Consider the following 16,468-nt stretch of genomic DNA (forward strand, 5'->3'; position numbering starts at 1 on the left):
GCTGGGGTATGGGCTGAGGTATGCTCAGGGCCATGGACCTGGGCAGGGCTGTGCTCAGGGGTGAGGGCTGGGGAGGGGGTCTGGGCCTGGGGGGTGGTGTGCTCGGGGGGGTGGAACGTGGAGCAAGTCTGGGCCTGAGGTGGGGCCTGCTCAGAGGGGTGGGTAGAGGAGAAGGTCTGGGCCTTGGCAGGTGTGCGCCCAGTGGGGTCCACTGGGGAGAAGGCCTGGGCCTGGGCGGAAGTGTGCTCATGGGCGTGGCCTCGGGAGCAGCTCTCGGCCTGGGGGGGGGTGTGCTCAGGGGGGTGGGCTGAGGAGAAGGTCTGGGCCTTGGCAGGAGCATGCGCAGGGGGCTGAACTGGGGGGCGGGTCTGGGCCCGGGCTGGGGCCTGGGCTGGGTCATAGTCTGGGGTCTTCGTCTTGCTCTCTTGGGGCAGGCGGAGTGGAAGCACGTCCACCTTGCTCATCCTGCGGAGCTTGGAAGATGTCTCTTGCCTGGAGTAAAAGGTGGCTCGGGACTTTAAGGCTGTGACCGGAGGGGCCTCGCCAGCTCCCACTACCCCCTCCTTCCACAGTCCCCGTGGAGCCTCCATGGGAGCCCCAGCCCGTCCACACTGAGGCGGCATCCAGCAGCACCCAGAAGCCTTCTCATTTTTTGTGTCTCGTATCCACGAGTCAAGGTGGTTTGGGTGCCCGAGCAGGAAGCTTGGGCGATGGCGGAAGCGGGAAGACACGCTTGAGCGCAGGTTCATGGGATCCACGGAGCAGCGCATGCACATGCGATGGCTGCCTACACAGCTGGCTTGCTTGTCTGCGGGGAAAGGCGAGATGGGACAGGGCCTGGGTTCCTGAGGGGCTGAGAATCGAGGCAGGGATAGAAGAAAGGGGACAGGCCCACATCCCCTGAGCCCACGCTGGCGCCCACTCACCTTTGGGGAAAACACGGTGAAAAAGCGTCCGCAAGGAGCGCTTCAGAGGCCTCCAGAGCTGAGGGAAGCAGGGGAGGGGGGAGGCCGGGAGCAGGGTGAGCCCTGAAATCCACCCCTTGTCCGGCCACACCCCAGCAGCCCTCCCACCTCAGCCCCTTCAAGACCCCAGGGCTCCCCCAACCCCACTGCCCAGATCCTGCCCTGACCAGAGTCACCACATTGATCCCCACGTTGAGCAAGATGAAGCTGCCCAGGATCAGAAGAATTGAGTCTCCTAGTTCCTGGCATTTCCTGGGGTTGGTGCCAGAGCACGGCTGGGCTCGGTCGTGGGTTTGCTCACCCATGGCCGCGGGTCCCAGGACTGCCTGGGCCCCCTGGCCTCCACATACTCACTGGGAGCCAGAGGGGGAGAAGGACTGGGTCATAATGGGGCAGGTGGTTGGGGTCACAATGAGGGAGGGGGAGGAAAAGGAGGGGCCAGGGTGGCATTCGCTGGTAACCAGGGTCAGGTAAGCTGAGCCTGGACAGTCAAACAGGGCCCGGAGGCCGGCCCACCTCCCCTCGAGCGGTCAATCATTCACTCACCACCCTGTGACTCACTTGTTCAAATGACACATTCCATCTCTTGGCCGCTCCTGAGACTAGGAAGACCTTGGCCTCAGAGCCCTGGGGAAGGCCTGGCTGGAGTCCAGAGCCTCAGCCTTCTTCATGCCCTTCACTGGGCGTGGAGCTGGACCTGCCCAGATGTGGAACCTCCCAGTTTGGAAGCAGCTTCTTGTATGAGGCTCTTTGGGGACAGGGACAGCTGAGACACAGAGGAGGTGCCCAGAGACCAGTGGTTTGGAGTCTGCAGCTGCAGATCTACTTAGTGCATGGTATCGGACCAGGAGGGGCTTGCTGGCAGGACTGTGGCCACTAAACCAAGGGGACCCTCAGGCCAAGAAGAGGACACTGGCTTCTTATTGCAGGAAGCCAAGGGCAGGGACCCAGGCTGGCAGAAGGAGTGGCGCTTCCAAGCCACAGACCACCAATGTTTCCTGGACTCTGGCGCTCTTTATTCCTCTCTCCATGCCCTGCCGCCCCCCGCCCCCGCCCCCGTTTGCTGCTGGTCAGTTCATTTTTCCCAGTCTGGCTCCCGTGCAGAGGGGGCCTCGAGGCCGAGGTGGAAGGCGGCAGCGAACATGCTGATCGGGGACCCCCCCTCCCTCCCCGGGACCCCCCCCTCGGAGAGAGAGAGAAGGGGGGGAGAGGGAGGGAGGCCCCCCTCGCCCCAGGAGGGAGGAGGGGGTGGGGGAAAGGGAGGGAGGAGGGGTGTGGGGAGGGACCTGGGTTAGACGGGACAGAGAAGGGGTCTGTTCCTCTCCATGGAGGGGGCGAGGGGTGGGGAAGGGGAAGGAAGTGGGAGAAGGTGAAGGCAGGCCCGACCTGCGGGGAGGAGGGACAGACAGACGGACGGACAGAAAAATACAGAGAAGAGGTGCAAGAAGGGAAGGGAAGTTGGACGGGGCAGACAGACAAGAATGGGGAAACAGAAGAGACAGGTGGTTAGTGGCTCGGAATTCAGACCAAGTCGCCCCCCTCCTTCCATCCTCAGGCCCCTTGGCACCTCCCCCCCCCCCACCCCAGCCACCCCTCCCCTCAGCAGGGACCCAGATAGAAAAGTCTGAGGCCGGGGTGAGGTCCAGATGTGTTAAATGTCTAGGACCGCCAGAGGGGAAGGAGGGTCAGCTCCCCAGACCCAGTACAGTACTTCCCCTTCCAGCTGTTTATCCCTCCCAGGCAGGTTCTCCTCAGGGACTCAGGAGTCCCAGTTCCCACCTCCCTGGAAGGGATGAGATAGACAAGGAAGAGAAAATAAAAATACCAAGTCATTAATTAGCAGGAAGTGGTGGGTTTGTTTATACGTGTTAATCACTCCTGAGCTGTAATTTCATGGCACTGAACTCCCACCCCAGGCCAGACTTGGGTCTTTCTTGGGACTGCACAAGCCCAGCACCTTACCCTCCCTTCAACATCTCATTCTAGCAGGATTTGTGTAGTGGGGGAGACCCCTGCACCCCAGGCCCTCTCCATTTCTCCCCTCAGAAGTTAAGGTGCCTTGAGGCAGGGGCTAGACAGGGAGGGGATGCTGGAGGGGCAAATCCAGGGACAGGTGCCTGATTCTGCAGCCGGTTGCCAGGCGACAGGATGCTGCCCCGCAATGCAATGCTACCTCGGCAACAGGCTGCAGCTTTAACCCTGGAGTAGGGGTGGGGGGGGGTCTGGAAGAAGAGGGGAAGGGGCTGGGTTGGTTATGGGGTCCATTCAGGGCATGAGGAGGAGAGCAGAGGCATGAGTCAGAATGCTAGAGTTTCCCCCAGCCTTTGCATAGAGGGAGAAGTATATATGTTGAGGGGAGCTGGAGACTAGGGGCCTAGAGAACCCTAAAAGAGCTGCCTCTTGCCCCTTGTTGGCCAGTCAGAACCTAGCCCTAGTGACCAGGCCTCTGGCTAGGGAGAAGGGGTGCTGAGGTGGCTTTAGGGGGAATCAGAACTAAGGTCATACATGAGAAAGACTAAGGAAAGGTAGGGCTAACCTGGGTCCACAGAGGTCAGGAGCAATAAAGTCCTCTCTGACAAATAAATATAAGCACATTTTACCTCTTCTCTTCTTGCAAAGTTGTTAAAAGGGGAAAAGGGCTTAGGTGAAATTCAGGCAGAATAAACTCACCAGAATGAAGAGCTCACTATTTGTGATGTTGAGAAAGATGCAGTTTGCTCCCAATGCTTTCTTGAACTCTTTATGGACGTTTTCATTGGAGCAGCTGCAGAGAAAGAGAACCGTGCTCAGAGGGCAGAGTGTAGAGTACAGTTGAAGGGGAGAGAGAGAGGGACTGAGAAAAATAAGGACTGCAGTAAAAGAACAGGGATGAGGAAACAGAGGAACTGGGAGCAAAAGGGACTCTAGAGGGCCTAAGGAACACAGAACACTGAAACTGGGAGCGGAGGCTGGGACAAACAAGGGCAGAGATGAGGACCGTAAAGAGGGCCCCCCACTCCCGACATCCCAAACACTCACGCCTCTCTCAGATCCTCAGGCACAGCCATGGTAACCTTGAAGAAGCTGCCTTTGGTTGCAAGGGGATTGGGATTAACTGGCCGAAGCCGTTCCAGGGTGACAATCTCATTGTAAGTGGCATCACAGGCAGCATATTCAATGACATAGAACTGGCAGAAGGAAAGAAAGGAGAAGCTGTGGATGACCTGAGTTTCTATCTCCCACCTTTCTCTGACTAAAATATGTGTTTCAGCAGTTCTCCAAAGGCCTTGACAATCACTCACATCTCCCTTCATCATCCGCACCCGGGCCAGCCACCAGCCACAAGGTTCTTGCTCATTGGCTCGAGAATAAACCTGAAGAGAAGTTGAAAATAAAAGAGATATTGAGGACCATCCAAAAACATCAAGAATGGAATGAGCATTAAGACACTTGGGAGGCATCCTAAACTAAGATAAAGGAATCTAGAGGAAGGAGCTGCTAATTAAAATCAGAGAACACTGGATTTTAGATGCTGTTATCATAAATGGAAGAAAAGTGAATCTCCTGAAAACAGGAAGCTCCCTGACAGCTTGACTGATCACAGCAATGATGGACAGAAAACTGCTGCATTTCACTCTTCCACAGGCTGCCTAGCTGGATGGAGGAAGGAGCGTGAACCAACCAGTGAGGAGCCTAGGGTACTGGTATCAGGGTAAGGGAGATGCAGAATCCTGGGAAAAGGGACATTTAGAAAAGGTGGACTCCAACGACCTTACCTCCACTTCATCCCCTTCTGTGATCTCCTTATTATAGTCAGCTGGAGGTGGTAGCCGGACATCCCCGAAAGGAATTTGTCTCTCACTCTGCCAGCTGCAAGGGAAAACAGTGATATGAAAGCTATTCAGGCTAGTGTGGTTGCCCGTTTCTTCAGGAAGAGGTTACTTCCTCCACTGGGCATTTTCCACCTTCCCTGGTGATTAGACGCTAAACTCCAGGCCCTGCTCCATAGTGGTGCCTTCCATCTCTTGCTAGAATCTAAATATGGAGTCAAATGACCCCCACTCTCACCATTTCCTCTCCTGGGATCCATATAAGTTGCCCACCCAAACCCTTGGCTCTCCCCCACCTATTATACATGCCTCATGGGACTCAGCCGCCCCCTCTTCTCCACTCTCCTTCTAGGACCTAGTATGCTGGATTCTCTATTCCCAAGGTCTTACTTGTTTTCAAAGAAGATGGTGACAGAGTCTTCATGGACATCCTTCACAAAGCCCTAGAATGGATTTTAGAACAAAGTAAAAAAAAAAAAAAAAAAAAAAAAAAAACACAATCAACCACCACCTCAGCCATCAAGGGAACAGACAGTTTTAGAGGGCCTTAAACTAGAGGTTTTTTGTTTGCTTTTCTTTTTTTTTTTCTTTCTTTTTGCCCGCACCTTGTGGCTTGCAGGATCTCAGTTCCCCAACCAGGGACTGAACCCGGGGCCACAGCAGTGAAAGCCAAGAGTCCTAACCACTGGGCCACCAGAAAACTCCTTTTTTTTTTTCTTTTTTTAAACTAGAGTTTTAGATGGGGACACAAGCAATCTAAAAACAGGGCTAGAAAAAGCTGTATTGGTGAAGGAATACGAATGTTGAGGTAGCAAGAAATGTTGCAAAATCCGGAAATAAGATGAGACAGAAATTAAGTAGAAGGGAGAAACATCACCTGCATCAGAACAGCCGGGAAACTAGTGGTCTCCTACGGCTCCCACAGAGGCCTCCCTATCTGTCTGCCTCACGCAGTGCTGAGCAGCTTGCCAGAGTTCAATTAAAATACCAACAACATTCAGCAAAGCTAAGAATATCCCATGAGACAGTGTGAGGTTGTCCTGGAACACCTAGAGGACATCAGGCTCTGCCAAGAGAGGAAGGGTCTAGCTCCTAATACAGCAAGAGGCCTGAGCGAACTTGGTGCCTTGATGCCTGGGTCGTAAGAAAATAATCAGAACACTGGAGAAATTCAAAACAAACACAACTTACTAAAGGAAAAATTAGGATTTAAAAGATGTGAGGGAATTCCCTGATGGTCCAGTGGTTAGGACTTTCACTGCCGTGGGCCAGGGTTCAACCCCTGGTCAGGAACTACGATCCTGCAATCCTGTAAGCTGAGCGGTGCGGCCCATTAAATAAATAAAAGATGTGAGATTTCTAAATGCTAGGACACTGCTAAGAATTTGAAAAGAGTAATAAAATTTGTAGAAGACCCCAAACTTGAGATGATGACAAGGGAGAGGAACAGGGATGACTGAATAGCTGGAATCGCTGGTCTACCTCCTATTTTCTCTCTCTCTCTTTTTTTGGCCAAGGCAGTGAAAGCTCTGAGCCCTAACCACTGGACTGCCAGGGAATTCCCCACCTCCTATTTTCTGTCTTCACTGAGGAAGCCAAAGCTATGCGTTCAACCCTGTGCTCCCAATTTTCCTACCTTCTCTCCTGTTTTTCACATTATCAAAATTAGCAATCCCTAATTTTGAGTAAGTCCAATTTTTCAACTTGTTCTTTTGTATCTGAGCTTTTGGTTTTATATCTAAGAAATCTTTACCTAACGTCCTTGTCTAGAGTTTTATAGTTTTTATTTTACATTTAGGTCAATGATCCATTTTGAGTTAAATTTTGTATATGGTGCCAGATACAATCAAACTTCATTTTTAACCTATGAATATGCACTTCTTTGAGCACAATGTGTTGAAAGACTATCCTTTCTCTACTGAATTGCCTTTTCGCTTCTGTCAAAAATCAGAAAATGCAAACTAATGTATAATGACAAAAGGCATTGGTGGTTGGTGGAAGACTTTTGGGATTGATAGAAATTGTGGCGATGGTTTGTTTTATATATCTGTCAAAACTTAACAAATTGTATGCTTTAAATAGGTGTACTTCATTGTACGTCAATTATGCCTCATTAGATTTTTTTAAAAATTAGGGGTTTCAAAAAGCTAATATATGAAGAACAATTCCTGAGCTTTGCAGGTAGGAACAAAATATGAGCTTAGGAGAGAAAACACCAAAAATGTACACTTGTGTCACTCCCACCTCAGAGAACTGATCAATCATAAACACTTAATACACTGTTTTTTCCTTAAATCTAAACCTAAAATTTCACTCTTGATACCAGTCATCTTTCTCTTCTTTCGGGAAAGGACCTTGTTATGGAGTCTTACTACTTAGAGCCTTACTTCTGCCCACAGCATTAGTACTCCTGGTTACTGCCTAGCCTCTTACTTACCCATGCTTTAGCCTTCTCTGCCATTCCCTTCTTCTGTAATATTTTTTCCACTCTTCATTCAGCTCCATCAATACCCATTCCTACTCTTCTCCACTCACATCTTCTATTTGCCCGAATCCCTCTCTTCCCTTTTGGGTTCTTCTCTTAGCTCCTTTTTTTTTTTTTTCTTTTTCTTCTTTTTTCCTTAGCTCCTTTTTAAGTGTCCTCCTCTTTTCTTCCTTTATAAGGATTTCTCTAAACATTTCATCTAGCCTCTACAGCTGACTTTATCCAATTCTTTATCCAAAATGTCTATCTCTAAGCTTTAGAAACAGTTTATCAAGAGAGAGTTAGCTATTTTCAAAACATTTCAGGGATGAGATAAAACATAGTGGAAGAGAATCACTTGCCTGCCTCTTTTGTAAAGAGCTCCCCACTCCTAGATACACTCATTCACAAAGGATATGTCTAAAGCTCTAATCCAATTCTCCTCCAACATGTCAGGGTTGGCCCTCAGGCAGAGGTAGCAACATTACCCTGGTTTTTCAAGCTACCATGATCCCAAGGCAGAAATGCAAAGCTCAGAATGGAGTTTTCCCTCACATAACTCAGCAGTTCAACTAAACGTCACTCATTCTTATACTTCTAGGGTCTTTTTCCTTCAAAGATTCTCCAAAACAAGCTTTCTCCTCAACTTCACATTCCAAGTCAGTCTCTGCTCCTTAATTCCACCCACATGACCCCAGTATTTTTCCTCCAAAAATACCAGTGGTATAAAGTGAGCTCCTAGTTCTGCTCAGTCCATGCTCATTGAGAAGATAAGCAGAGGAGGGCAAGAGCAGTGGAGTGAATCTCTAGAAGGCTACCTAGATCCAAAGGATAATAACTCAATTCAATTCAATGGCCAGGGCTTATGGAGCTTTGGCTTATAGAGCCTAGGACTGGACAGAGGAAGTGAGAGTCCTAGGTTCCTAAGTACTTCACTTTCCTCAAATTATAAGATACAAAATTAGGTCCCACCTTCAACCTATCTTCTAGTCCTGGGTTCTCAAAATAAAGGAGGGAGTTCTAGAAGAAAATCAGGAAGGGTCTGGATAAAAATCACGTGTTGAAGGTGAGGATGCCATATTCCTTAACAAAGAAATTGGAATTGGGATAGCCAGGTAAGGTCTGGAAAGTTGGATGACTGTGCCCTGGAAGGTGAACAGATATTTCATTTGGGAGAGCACCGCTTAGAGAACAAAACACATTAAGTTCTGACAGAAAAGGAAGAGCTGATGGGATAGCTAAAAGATAACTTAGATCCCAGATCTGACATTTGCAGTTCTATCCTGGAAGAAGATCAACAACACTAGGACCCAATTCTGAGAGGGATGAAAAGAACCTTCCCAAATTTATAGTTCTAGAAGCAATGTAAACACTCCTTGAACCACACTGAAGTTTGCTGAGTCATGAATATTAAATCAGCAGCAAGGACAGATTGGGCAAGTATCTATATGGCACTCAACGTTGAAGAAAGATTAGTCTGAATTTAAGGATTTACTGTTGTTTTCAACTGAGGCATGGGGCAGAAAATGCTAAAGTGGCCAGGACACAAAATCCACATTACCTGGCTTCCAGCTCAAGTCCAAACTCTATTCTCTGATTCAAAGCATCCTAGCCCCAATTCACTCAATCAAGTCTATCACTGCCATAGCCCACAGGAGAAAAGAGAACGATTCAGAGACACATTTTCTGTTGGACACTTATATGTGGGAAGGGAAACATGTCCCTTCCCAGCAGTCTCACACAGTTAATTTGAACTGGATACCAATCTTTCCCAGCTGTGTCTGACTCCCATGCTTCCTAGAACAAAAGCAAACATCATATCTTGATCTCAGGCTCAGTTTAAGAATCACTTTTCTTAGGGATGGGAAGGACCCAGATGAAGGACAAGATACTGTGGGAAATGAGGCTAAAATCTTATGAGGAAGGGTACTTCAATAAAGGTAATGCAAGTTTGGGGGAAAAGGATATAAGAGACAAATGCACTCTATCAGAATCAGAAAGGAATTAAGAAACTTTGCCAAAGAAAACAGAAATGCTATGGAGGCAGGCTAGAAGAAAAAGTCCCATGAGTTAGGAAAGTATGCAGAAAAAAAATGACAGAAAGAATCAGCTGGGAGCTTCCTTCTTCCATCTTAGCTGGCTAATGGAATAGGTAGTTTCTGGGTATTACACAGAAATATTAGGATAAAAAGCTAAAGACTTATATTGAGAGGTTAAGTTAAGATAGATGTGGGTACCCACAGGCACTGAAGAATATAAAGAAATCTGGTGAGGGAAGTAAAGCAGAAATGAATAGGCATTTAGAATGGGTCAAAAATGACTACACTGAGCTTACCAGTCGAAGTTGGGGCAGAAACCTACTCCAAGGGCAAATATGAGACCCTTTCCAGTTATAGCAAGATATGACTTCACAGGGAAGGAGTTCAAGAAAGTCATTTCCAAGGGCACGAAGGTGGAGAGGTCTATTATGGGAGGAAAGGCTTGAGGGGAAGTGAAGGAAAGGGGGTTCTTCTCCTCACAAGTAATGTTATGATAAGATAACTCTGCTCTTGCTCCTCAGGGTAAAATGAGAGAAGACAGGAATCAGGAAAGTCTCTGAGACAATTCCAGGCATAAAGTCCAAAGAGGTTCAAAATAACAACAGTCACATAAAGAAAAATTCCTGAGAGGCAAGAGGGGTCTCCCTCTGGCTTAATCTAAATGGGAAAAAAATGTCCTAAAAAATAAGATTCAGAACAGATTTAAAAGGTGGTAATAAAAGGAGTTCTAAAAAACCCAATCCTGGGCAACGGGGGAGCTGAAGTAAACAAGGATCTTTTAAAGATAGTCTCCTTCTCCTTTAAAAAAAGGCTAGTGGATTCCCAAACTGGGCGAGTTGGCCAAAAGTCTTCTAGAAGTGGAAATCCTTAAGAAGAAGATTAACAGATGGAATCCTTGTGAGATCCCCTTTTAGAGATCAGGGATATGAAGCTTACACTCCTCAAGATGAAGAAACTGTATGAATGATCTAAATGTATGAGGTCAAAGTGAGGTGACAAATACAAAACCATCCCTGGGTAAAACAGTAGACCAGCTAGTCTTGGAATAAAGGGGTGGGGTGAGAGACTTGAGAAAAGGTGCCACCTTATGGCTATGAGGCAACTAGACGGCTACAGCCCAGAGTTCCTGAGGTCAGAGATACTAAATGTCATAAACAGAGTCTGACCGTTTCTCCTTGGGGTGGGAACAGAAATATAAGATGAAAGTGGGGTGAGTCTTCCAGAGCCAGTAAGCAGAGGCCTCTCCGAGGAAGATGAAAAGATCTAATATGGGACGGCCTTCCCAAGGGGGTAATAGTGGAGAATAAAGAGAATTCTCCATGTGCTTGGACTGTGGGGAAGACGTGATTCAGATCCAAGGCAGATCTTCTACCAGAGACAGGAAAAGTCAACGAGACGCTGGGTAAATGGGGTCTCTTCTGGGGGGTTGGGAGGGGAGCTGAACCAAGTACAATAATGCCCTGATGCTCAATCCCGGAGATGCGGGTAAAAGCAGGTGTAATAGAGGGGTCAAAACTAAGAGGAAGGGGTTAACTTCTAGAGGTCTCCCCCCAGGACGGACGCGGGTGGGAGCATGGGTCTAAGGTTCTAAGGGTCAGGGCTTAGCTCCAGAATGTCGATCCCGCCCCACTCTTCCCTGCTCTGGCTGGAGGGAGGGGGCTGAAGACCGCGTCCCCGGCCAGCGCGCCGCCTCACCTTGTAGAAGGCCCCGTTGGAGCCGCGCACCTCGACCGGCAGTCCCGGCTCCACATCCCCCCCAGAGGCCAGGCCGCCCATGGCGCCGCCACCGCCTCCGACTCCCCCGGCGGCGGCTGCAGCAGCGCTCTGAGTACGGGCCGGGCCAGGTCCCCGGCGTCTCCCCGGAGGAGGAGCCGGAGGGGGAGCCGCGGGGGGCGGGAGCCGGGCTGGCCCCACGGCGGCCCTGCCACAGCCAACGAGCAGGGGGCCGGGGCCGGGCCGCTCCCCGTCCGCCGCCGCCGCCTTGGTCTCCGCCACCGTGAGGGAAACGGCCGCCGCCGCCGCCGCCGCCGCCTTCGTCACCTCAGCTTCCGCCCGCCGCTGCCCCCGCTGCTGCCTCAGTCCCGGGACCCGCTGCTGCCGCTGCCGCTCCACGGCCTTCACCTGCCCCTGCCGCCGCCGCCTACTGCGCAGGCGCACCGGGCACCCGCCCGCCGCGCGCGGGCCCCGAAGGCCAAGGCGCAGGCGTCAAGGCTGGCGACCCAGCTCGCGCTGGCCAGCGCATCAGGGCTTCCACACTCCTCTTCACTCTCTCACGCCCCCTCCTGGTCGCTTACTTGCGCTTGCGCAGAACCCGACTGGTTCTCTTTCCTCGCCACCCCACCTCTCCACGGCCCCTGTCTCTTCCTTTTCCCGCCCCACAACACTGAGAGCTAACCAATCATGGGGAGGGAGGGACAGAGCTCACTCAATCGGATTGGACTTCTGATGCTCCTGGTCAGACCACACCCACTTCACCACGGTGCGCTCCAGCAGGCGTGTACAAATTAGGGATGGGCATGCGCCTGAATGATTGCTTGGTCACTTTCCCCACCTTTGTGTTTCTTGGTGCGCACGCTCCGAAGGAAAAAAAAAAAAAAAGTTGTCGAAAGGCAAAAAAAAAAAAAAAAAAAAAGGGGGGCCTGGTGCGCATGCGCTGGGCTTTACAGTCCACAAGGCGGACTGGACTCTCTTGAGCCTCTGTATCTCTGCACAATGCGGTTTAAGAGTCACGTTCTTGCCTTGAGAAGATTCTGGTCATGCATACAAAGAAAGGTTAAAGAAAGATTTCAAGGCAGTACCGAAAGGCAAATGCAACTTAGCACAAGATTTGATATCTAAATGCGGAGAAAATCCAAAAGAGGAAAAATTGTTACGGAGAAAGGATAGTAGAAGGGAAACTTAGGATTCGTAAACTAAGATAAGTAAGAAATTTCGATAGAAGTGAATAAAATAGCCAAGAAATTAGGATCATGTGTTGTGCAGTAATCATTTAGCAAATATTTATGTAGCCCTCACTGTGTTCCATCCACTGTGGTAGGTCGTAAGGATACAAAGACAAGATGTGGTCCCCAAAACAAGGATTTTATAATATATTGGGGAAGGAGCAGACAAACACATTTAAACAAGTAAGTGCATGGAGTTCATTTGAACATGGGATAAAGATAAGGACTAAGTTTTGAGGGAATCCCAAGGAGACGAACAATGGTCAGTTGTTCTTCAGAGTGATAGGGAAAGACTACTGCAGGGGAGGTGATGCAAATTGAGATTTGAGGGATAAATAGGCATTTGCTAGAGGAAAAGTGCAGTAAGAGTATTCTTGAGAGAACAAGAACTACAATGGTGCAGAGGAGCAGAAAGAACATGTCCTTTGGGGAACCACAACTAGTTCAAATAGCGTTTGGCTTGAAGTAGGGAAGCTAGACTGTGAAGGACTTGTAAATCAGGTTAAGGAAAATGGTCTTCACTTTATCCATACTGGAGAGCCACTGAAAGATTTAAAGCAGTAGTATAATGTAATAAGATTTATGTTTTACAACTGTGGGGAATAGATTAAAGAGAAAGGGCATCCCAGAAGGCAGTGAGAGCTGTGAGGAGCTGTTGCAGGTGAGGAAGATGCTGAGGACCGCCTTGGATTAGGGCTGTGGGCAACAGAGGTACAGGTTGATTTGAGCCTGTTAAATTTGCAATAGAATCAACAAGAATTGGTGATAAGGATGGGGTGGAGTCAGTGAAGAAGTGGGAGGAACACAGATTTCTACCTTGGATTGCTGAGTGCATGGTGATGCCAGTCATGGAAGAGAGAACATACGAGAAAAAGTTTTGGAGGAGAAGTTGATGAGTTCAATGAGTTTGATTGCGCTCTTTGAGTTTGAGGGTCCACCATCCAGGTGGTCATGTTCCCTTGTCTTCAACAAACTTCTCTTTCAGATCCCAATTTAAATATAATTTCATTAGCCTTCCATTATGCCCACACTGGTTTAGGTCCCCTGCCTTACACTGCCAAAGCATCCCATACTCCTTTGTGGCACACATCATGGTTGTAATGTTAATCATTTATCCAGCGTCTGTCTTCTGCCATCACACTGTGAGTAAGCCCTATGAGATCAGAGACTGGGTTCCAGGTCTGTTTGTCCCCAGCATTGTATACTCAGTACTTAGCACAGTTCCTGGCACGGCAAATATTAACTGAAGGAACCAATGTCCTGTAGGTCAATGGACACACTAGTGTGTGGCCCAGGAGACGTCTGGGCTAGAGAGGTGAATGTGAGAATTATCAGCGTATTAGACATAGTTAAAGCTATAAGAGAAAATTAGATGTCTAAAGAAAAGTGACTTAGAAATGGATTGGGTCCATGATAAAACTCTCAACTACAACAGTATTTAAAGGGCTGGCAGGGAATTCCCTGGTGGTCCAGTGGTTAGAACTCCATGCTTCCACTGCAGGGTACCGGTTGGATCCCTGGTTGGGGAACTAAGATCCCACATGCCGTGCAGCGTGTCCAAAAATTAAACAAAGAAACAAAGAAATAAATAAAGGGCTGGCAAAAGAAGAGGTGCCTTCAAGAGTGCCTGAGAAGGAACATCAGTAACGAGGGTAGCAGAAATAATAAAAGGGGGGGCTTCCCTAGTGGCGCAGTGGTTAAGAATCCGCCTGCCAATGCAGGGGACACGGGTTCGAGCCCTGGTCTGGGAAGATCCCACATGCCGCGGAGCAGCTGGGCCCGTGAGCCACAATTACTGAGCCTGCGTGTCTGGAGCCTGTGCTCCGCGACAAGAGAGGCCGCGATAGTGAGAGGCCCGCGCACTGCGATGAAGAGTGGTCCCCACTTGCCACAATTGGAGAAAGCCCTCGCACAGAAACGAAGACCCAAGACAGCCATAAATAAATAAATAAATAAAATTAAAAAAAAAAAAAGAAATAATAAAAGGGACTAGACTATCAGCAGTGATTCTGATGAGGAGTAGGGAGGGAGAATTAGAGAAATTAAGTGGGACAGATTATCAGGAGTGCTGGCTGTCAGACTAAAATGTTTGGGTTTGGACCCTTAAGCAACAGGAGTGGCTGAATTTTGTCTTGGAAATGGCACCATCATCAATTTCCAAGCCTCTGGCAGCAACAGTCCTCTCAGATTTGACTTTTGCTCTTTTTCATCTGCTTTAGTCATTGTTCATTCAGGCCAAGGATGAGAGTGGGAAAAGGGGGAACAGCATTTCAGATGGGGAAATGGCATGTACGGAAGGCCCAGAAGGGAGACTACAGTGCATTTGAGGTACTGGAAAGAGTCTAACATGGTCAGAACTGACTTGCTGGGGAAAAAAGGCTGGAATAATGTTTCAGATAATGGGGATTTGGGCCAGAGCCTGGAGGGATTAGCCAGAAGTTTGGACTTTGTGCTGACAGCAGTGGGAGCTGTGACTGGATTTTCAGCCAACTTGCCTTTAGGTGAAATTGCCTGTAGGTGAAATTACTCTAGCTGGACTATACAGAGTGTGTCAGCAGAATGCCCCAGCTTGCCTTAGGACTTCTTTTTCTTTTTTTTTGGCCGCACCGCATGGCATGTGGGATCTTAGTTCCTGGACCAGGGATCGAACCCATGCACTGTGCAGTGGAAGCACGGAGTCTTAACCACTGGACCGCCAGGATAGTCCTGCCTTAGGACTTCTAAATACACAGAGAGATTGAGAGAGGAAGATAGAAAGATGGATAGATTGATAGATGGATGGCTAGATAGATCCTGAAAATGGGGATTAAATGAAAGTTTACAGATTGAATGTTGAGACTTGCCCCAGACTCCCTCTTCACCCAGCTCTGAGATTACCTACAACCAGGCTTACACCCTCCAGGCAGGAGTTTGGAAGCATCTTCTCTGGGAAATCTAACCAGACAAGGAAAAAGACCTAATGGTACTGACATCAGGGGTTCCTCAAGGAAATGGCCTCACGGCTCACCCTATAGTAAAGTTCACGGTCCACATGCCTCCCTACATCCCATACAGACACACTCACAGTTTCCAATCAGTACCTTAGTGTCCCGATCTTAAATATGAGCAGACAACTGAGGATTACCAGACATTTGAGGAAAGCCTTTAAAATGAAAGATGGAGGCCAAAACAAAGAAAGAACGTTTAGAAGAAATACAGACTACACAAGGAGAAAAACATTTTTAAAAAAACCTATGATGAATATTCTCAGATGAGAAAAGAACATATGTCCATGAAACAAAAACAGAATGTTTTTAAAATGCAGAGAATAAGAGAGCTCTTAGAAATTAAAAACATGAGAGCAAAAATAAAAATTCAGTAGAAGGAGGTATGTAATGTACAACATGATAAATATAATTAACATTGCTGTACGTTATATATATGAAAGTTAAGTTCTCATCACAAAAAAATTTTATTTCTTTAATTTTGTAGCTATATGAGATGATAGATGTTCACTAAACTTATTGTGATAATCACTTCATGATGTATGTAAATCAAATGATTATGCTGCACACAAACTTATACAGTGCTGCTATGTCAATTATATCTCATTAAAACTGGAAGAAAAATAAATAAATAAAATCAATTAGGGAATTTTAAAAATTTCAGTAGAAGGGTTGGAAAATAGAAATTAAAGAAATCTCCCAGAAAGTAGAGCCAGAAAATGAAGATGGGGAGAAAGGAAAGAAAAAAAATTTCTTTTTAAATTATAGGATTAGTCCATGGGATTCAACATCTGAATAACAACAAAAGTTCCAGAAAGATCACAGAGATAAAGGAGGGAGAAAATCATCCAAAAAATAATAATAAAAATTTTAAATGTTTCCATAACTGAAGAACGTGAGTTTCCAGATTGCAAAGACCCACTGAGAAAACACTAAGACATTTCCATGGAAGATTTCAGAATTCTAGGATAAAGAGACGCTCCTAAAAGCTGTGGTTGGGGAAAGAGGGAAGGAAAATAAAAATAAGCTTCATACATAGGATTCAGAATAAGAAAAATTTCAGGTTTCTGAACAGCAATACAGCAAACTTTCAGTTTCTGAAGCTTGAAGACAATGGAGAAATGCCTTCAAAATTCTTAGGGTAAGTTATTTCCAATCTAATATTTGATACCCATCCACACTGTCAATTAAGTACAAGAGCAGACCAGACATTTTCAGACTTGTAAGATTCCAACAAATTTACCTCCCAGGCATCCTTTCTCAAG

The 16,468-nt window shown here is 47.9% G+C and overlaps 1 protein-coding gene across 6 annotated transcripts; it reads right to left on the reverse strand.

Moving 5' to 3' along the window:
• Nucleotides 1-689: 689 nt before the first annotated feature.
• On the reverse strand, nucleotides 690-11,426 carry LOC130705858 (RNA-binding protein FXR2-like). Of its 6 annotated transcripts, none has more exons than XR_009006235.1 (8): nucleotides 10,973-11,417; nucleotides 5,165-5,217; nucleotides 4,721-4,814; nucleotides 4,247-4,318; nucleotides 3,984-4,132; nucleotides 3,636-3,729; nucleotides 2,672-2,748; nucleotides 2,217-2,351 (listed from the first exon to the last, which is right to left on the reverse strand). XR_009006235.1 is itself a non-coding variant. In XM_057535407.1 (8 exons), the coding sequence occupies exons 1-7, from the start codon at nucleotides 11,051-11,053 to the stop codon at nucleotides 3,517-3,519; spliced, it is 564 nt and encodes a 187-aa protein (XP_057391390.1). In that variant the 5' UTR covers nucleotides 11,054-11,418; the 3' UTR covers nucleotides 2,602-2,748; nucleotides 3,502-3,516. The 6 variants fall into 6 exon arrangements, 5 of the variants coding, with proteins under 5 accessions (XP_057391391.1, XP_057391388.1, XP_057391387.1 ...); XM_057535407.1 differs by lacking the exon at nucleotides 2,217-2,351 and adding an exon at nucleotides 3,502-3,537 and having other exon boundaries at nucleotides 2,602-2,748; nucleotides 10,973-11,418; XM_057535408.1 differs by lacking the exons at nucleotides 2,217-2,351; nucleotides 2,672-2,748 and adding an exon at nucleotides 690-808 and having other exon boundaries at nucleotides 10,973-11,418.
• Nucleotides 11,427-16,468: the final 5,042 nt, after the last annotated feature.

This window comes from Balaenoptera acutorostrata, chromosome 20, assembly GCF_949987535.1.
Source record: "Balaenoptera acutorostrata chromosome 20, mBalAcu1.1, whole genome shotgun sequence".
Lineage (NCBI taxonomy): Eukaryota > Metazoa > Chordata > Mammalia > Artiodactyla > Balaenopteridae > Balaenoptera > Balaenoptera acutorostrata.

What these genes read in the sequence shown, in the direction of transcription:
- LOC130705858 (XM_057535404.1), bottom strand. Translation starts at nt 11,053, where the DNA reads ATGGGCGGCCTGGCCTCTGGGGGGGATGTGGAGCCGGGACTGCCGGTC. An exon ending in ACCATCTTCTTTGAAAACAA is followed by an intron (nt 4,815 to 5,164) that starts GTAAGACCTTGG and finishes TTTCCCTTGCAG; the next exon opens with CTGGCAGAGTGAGAGACAAA. An exon ending in CAGAAGGGGATGAAGTGGAG is followed by an intron (nt 4,319 to 4,720) that starts GTAAGGTCGTTG and finishes ACTTCTCTTCAG; the next exon opens with GTTTATTCTCGAGCCAATGA.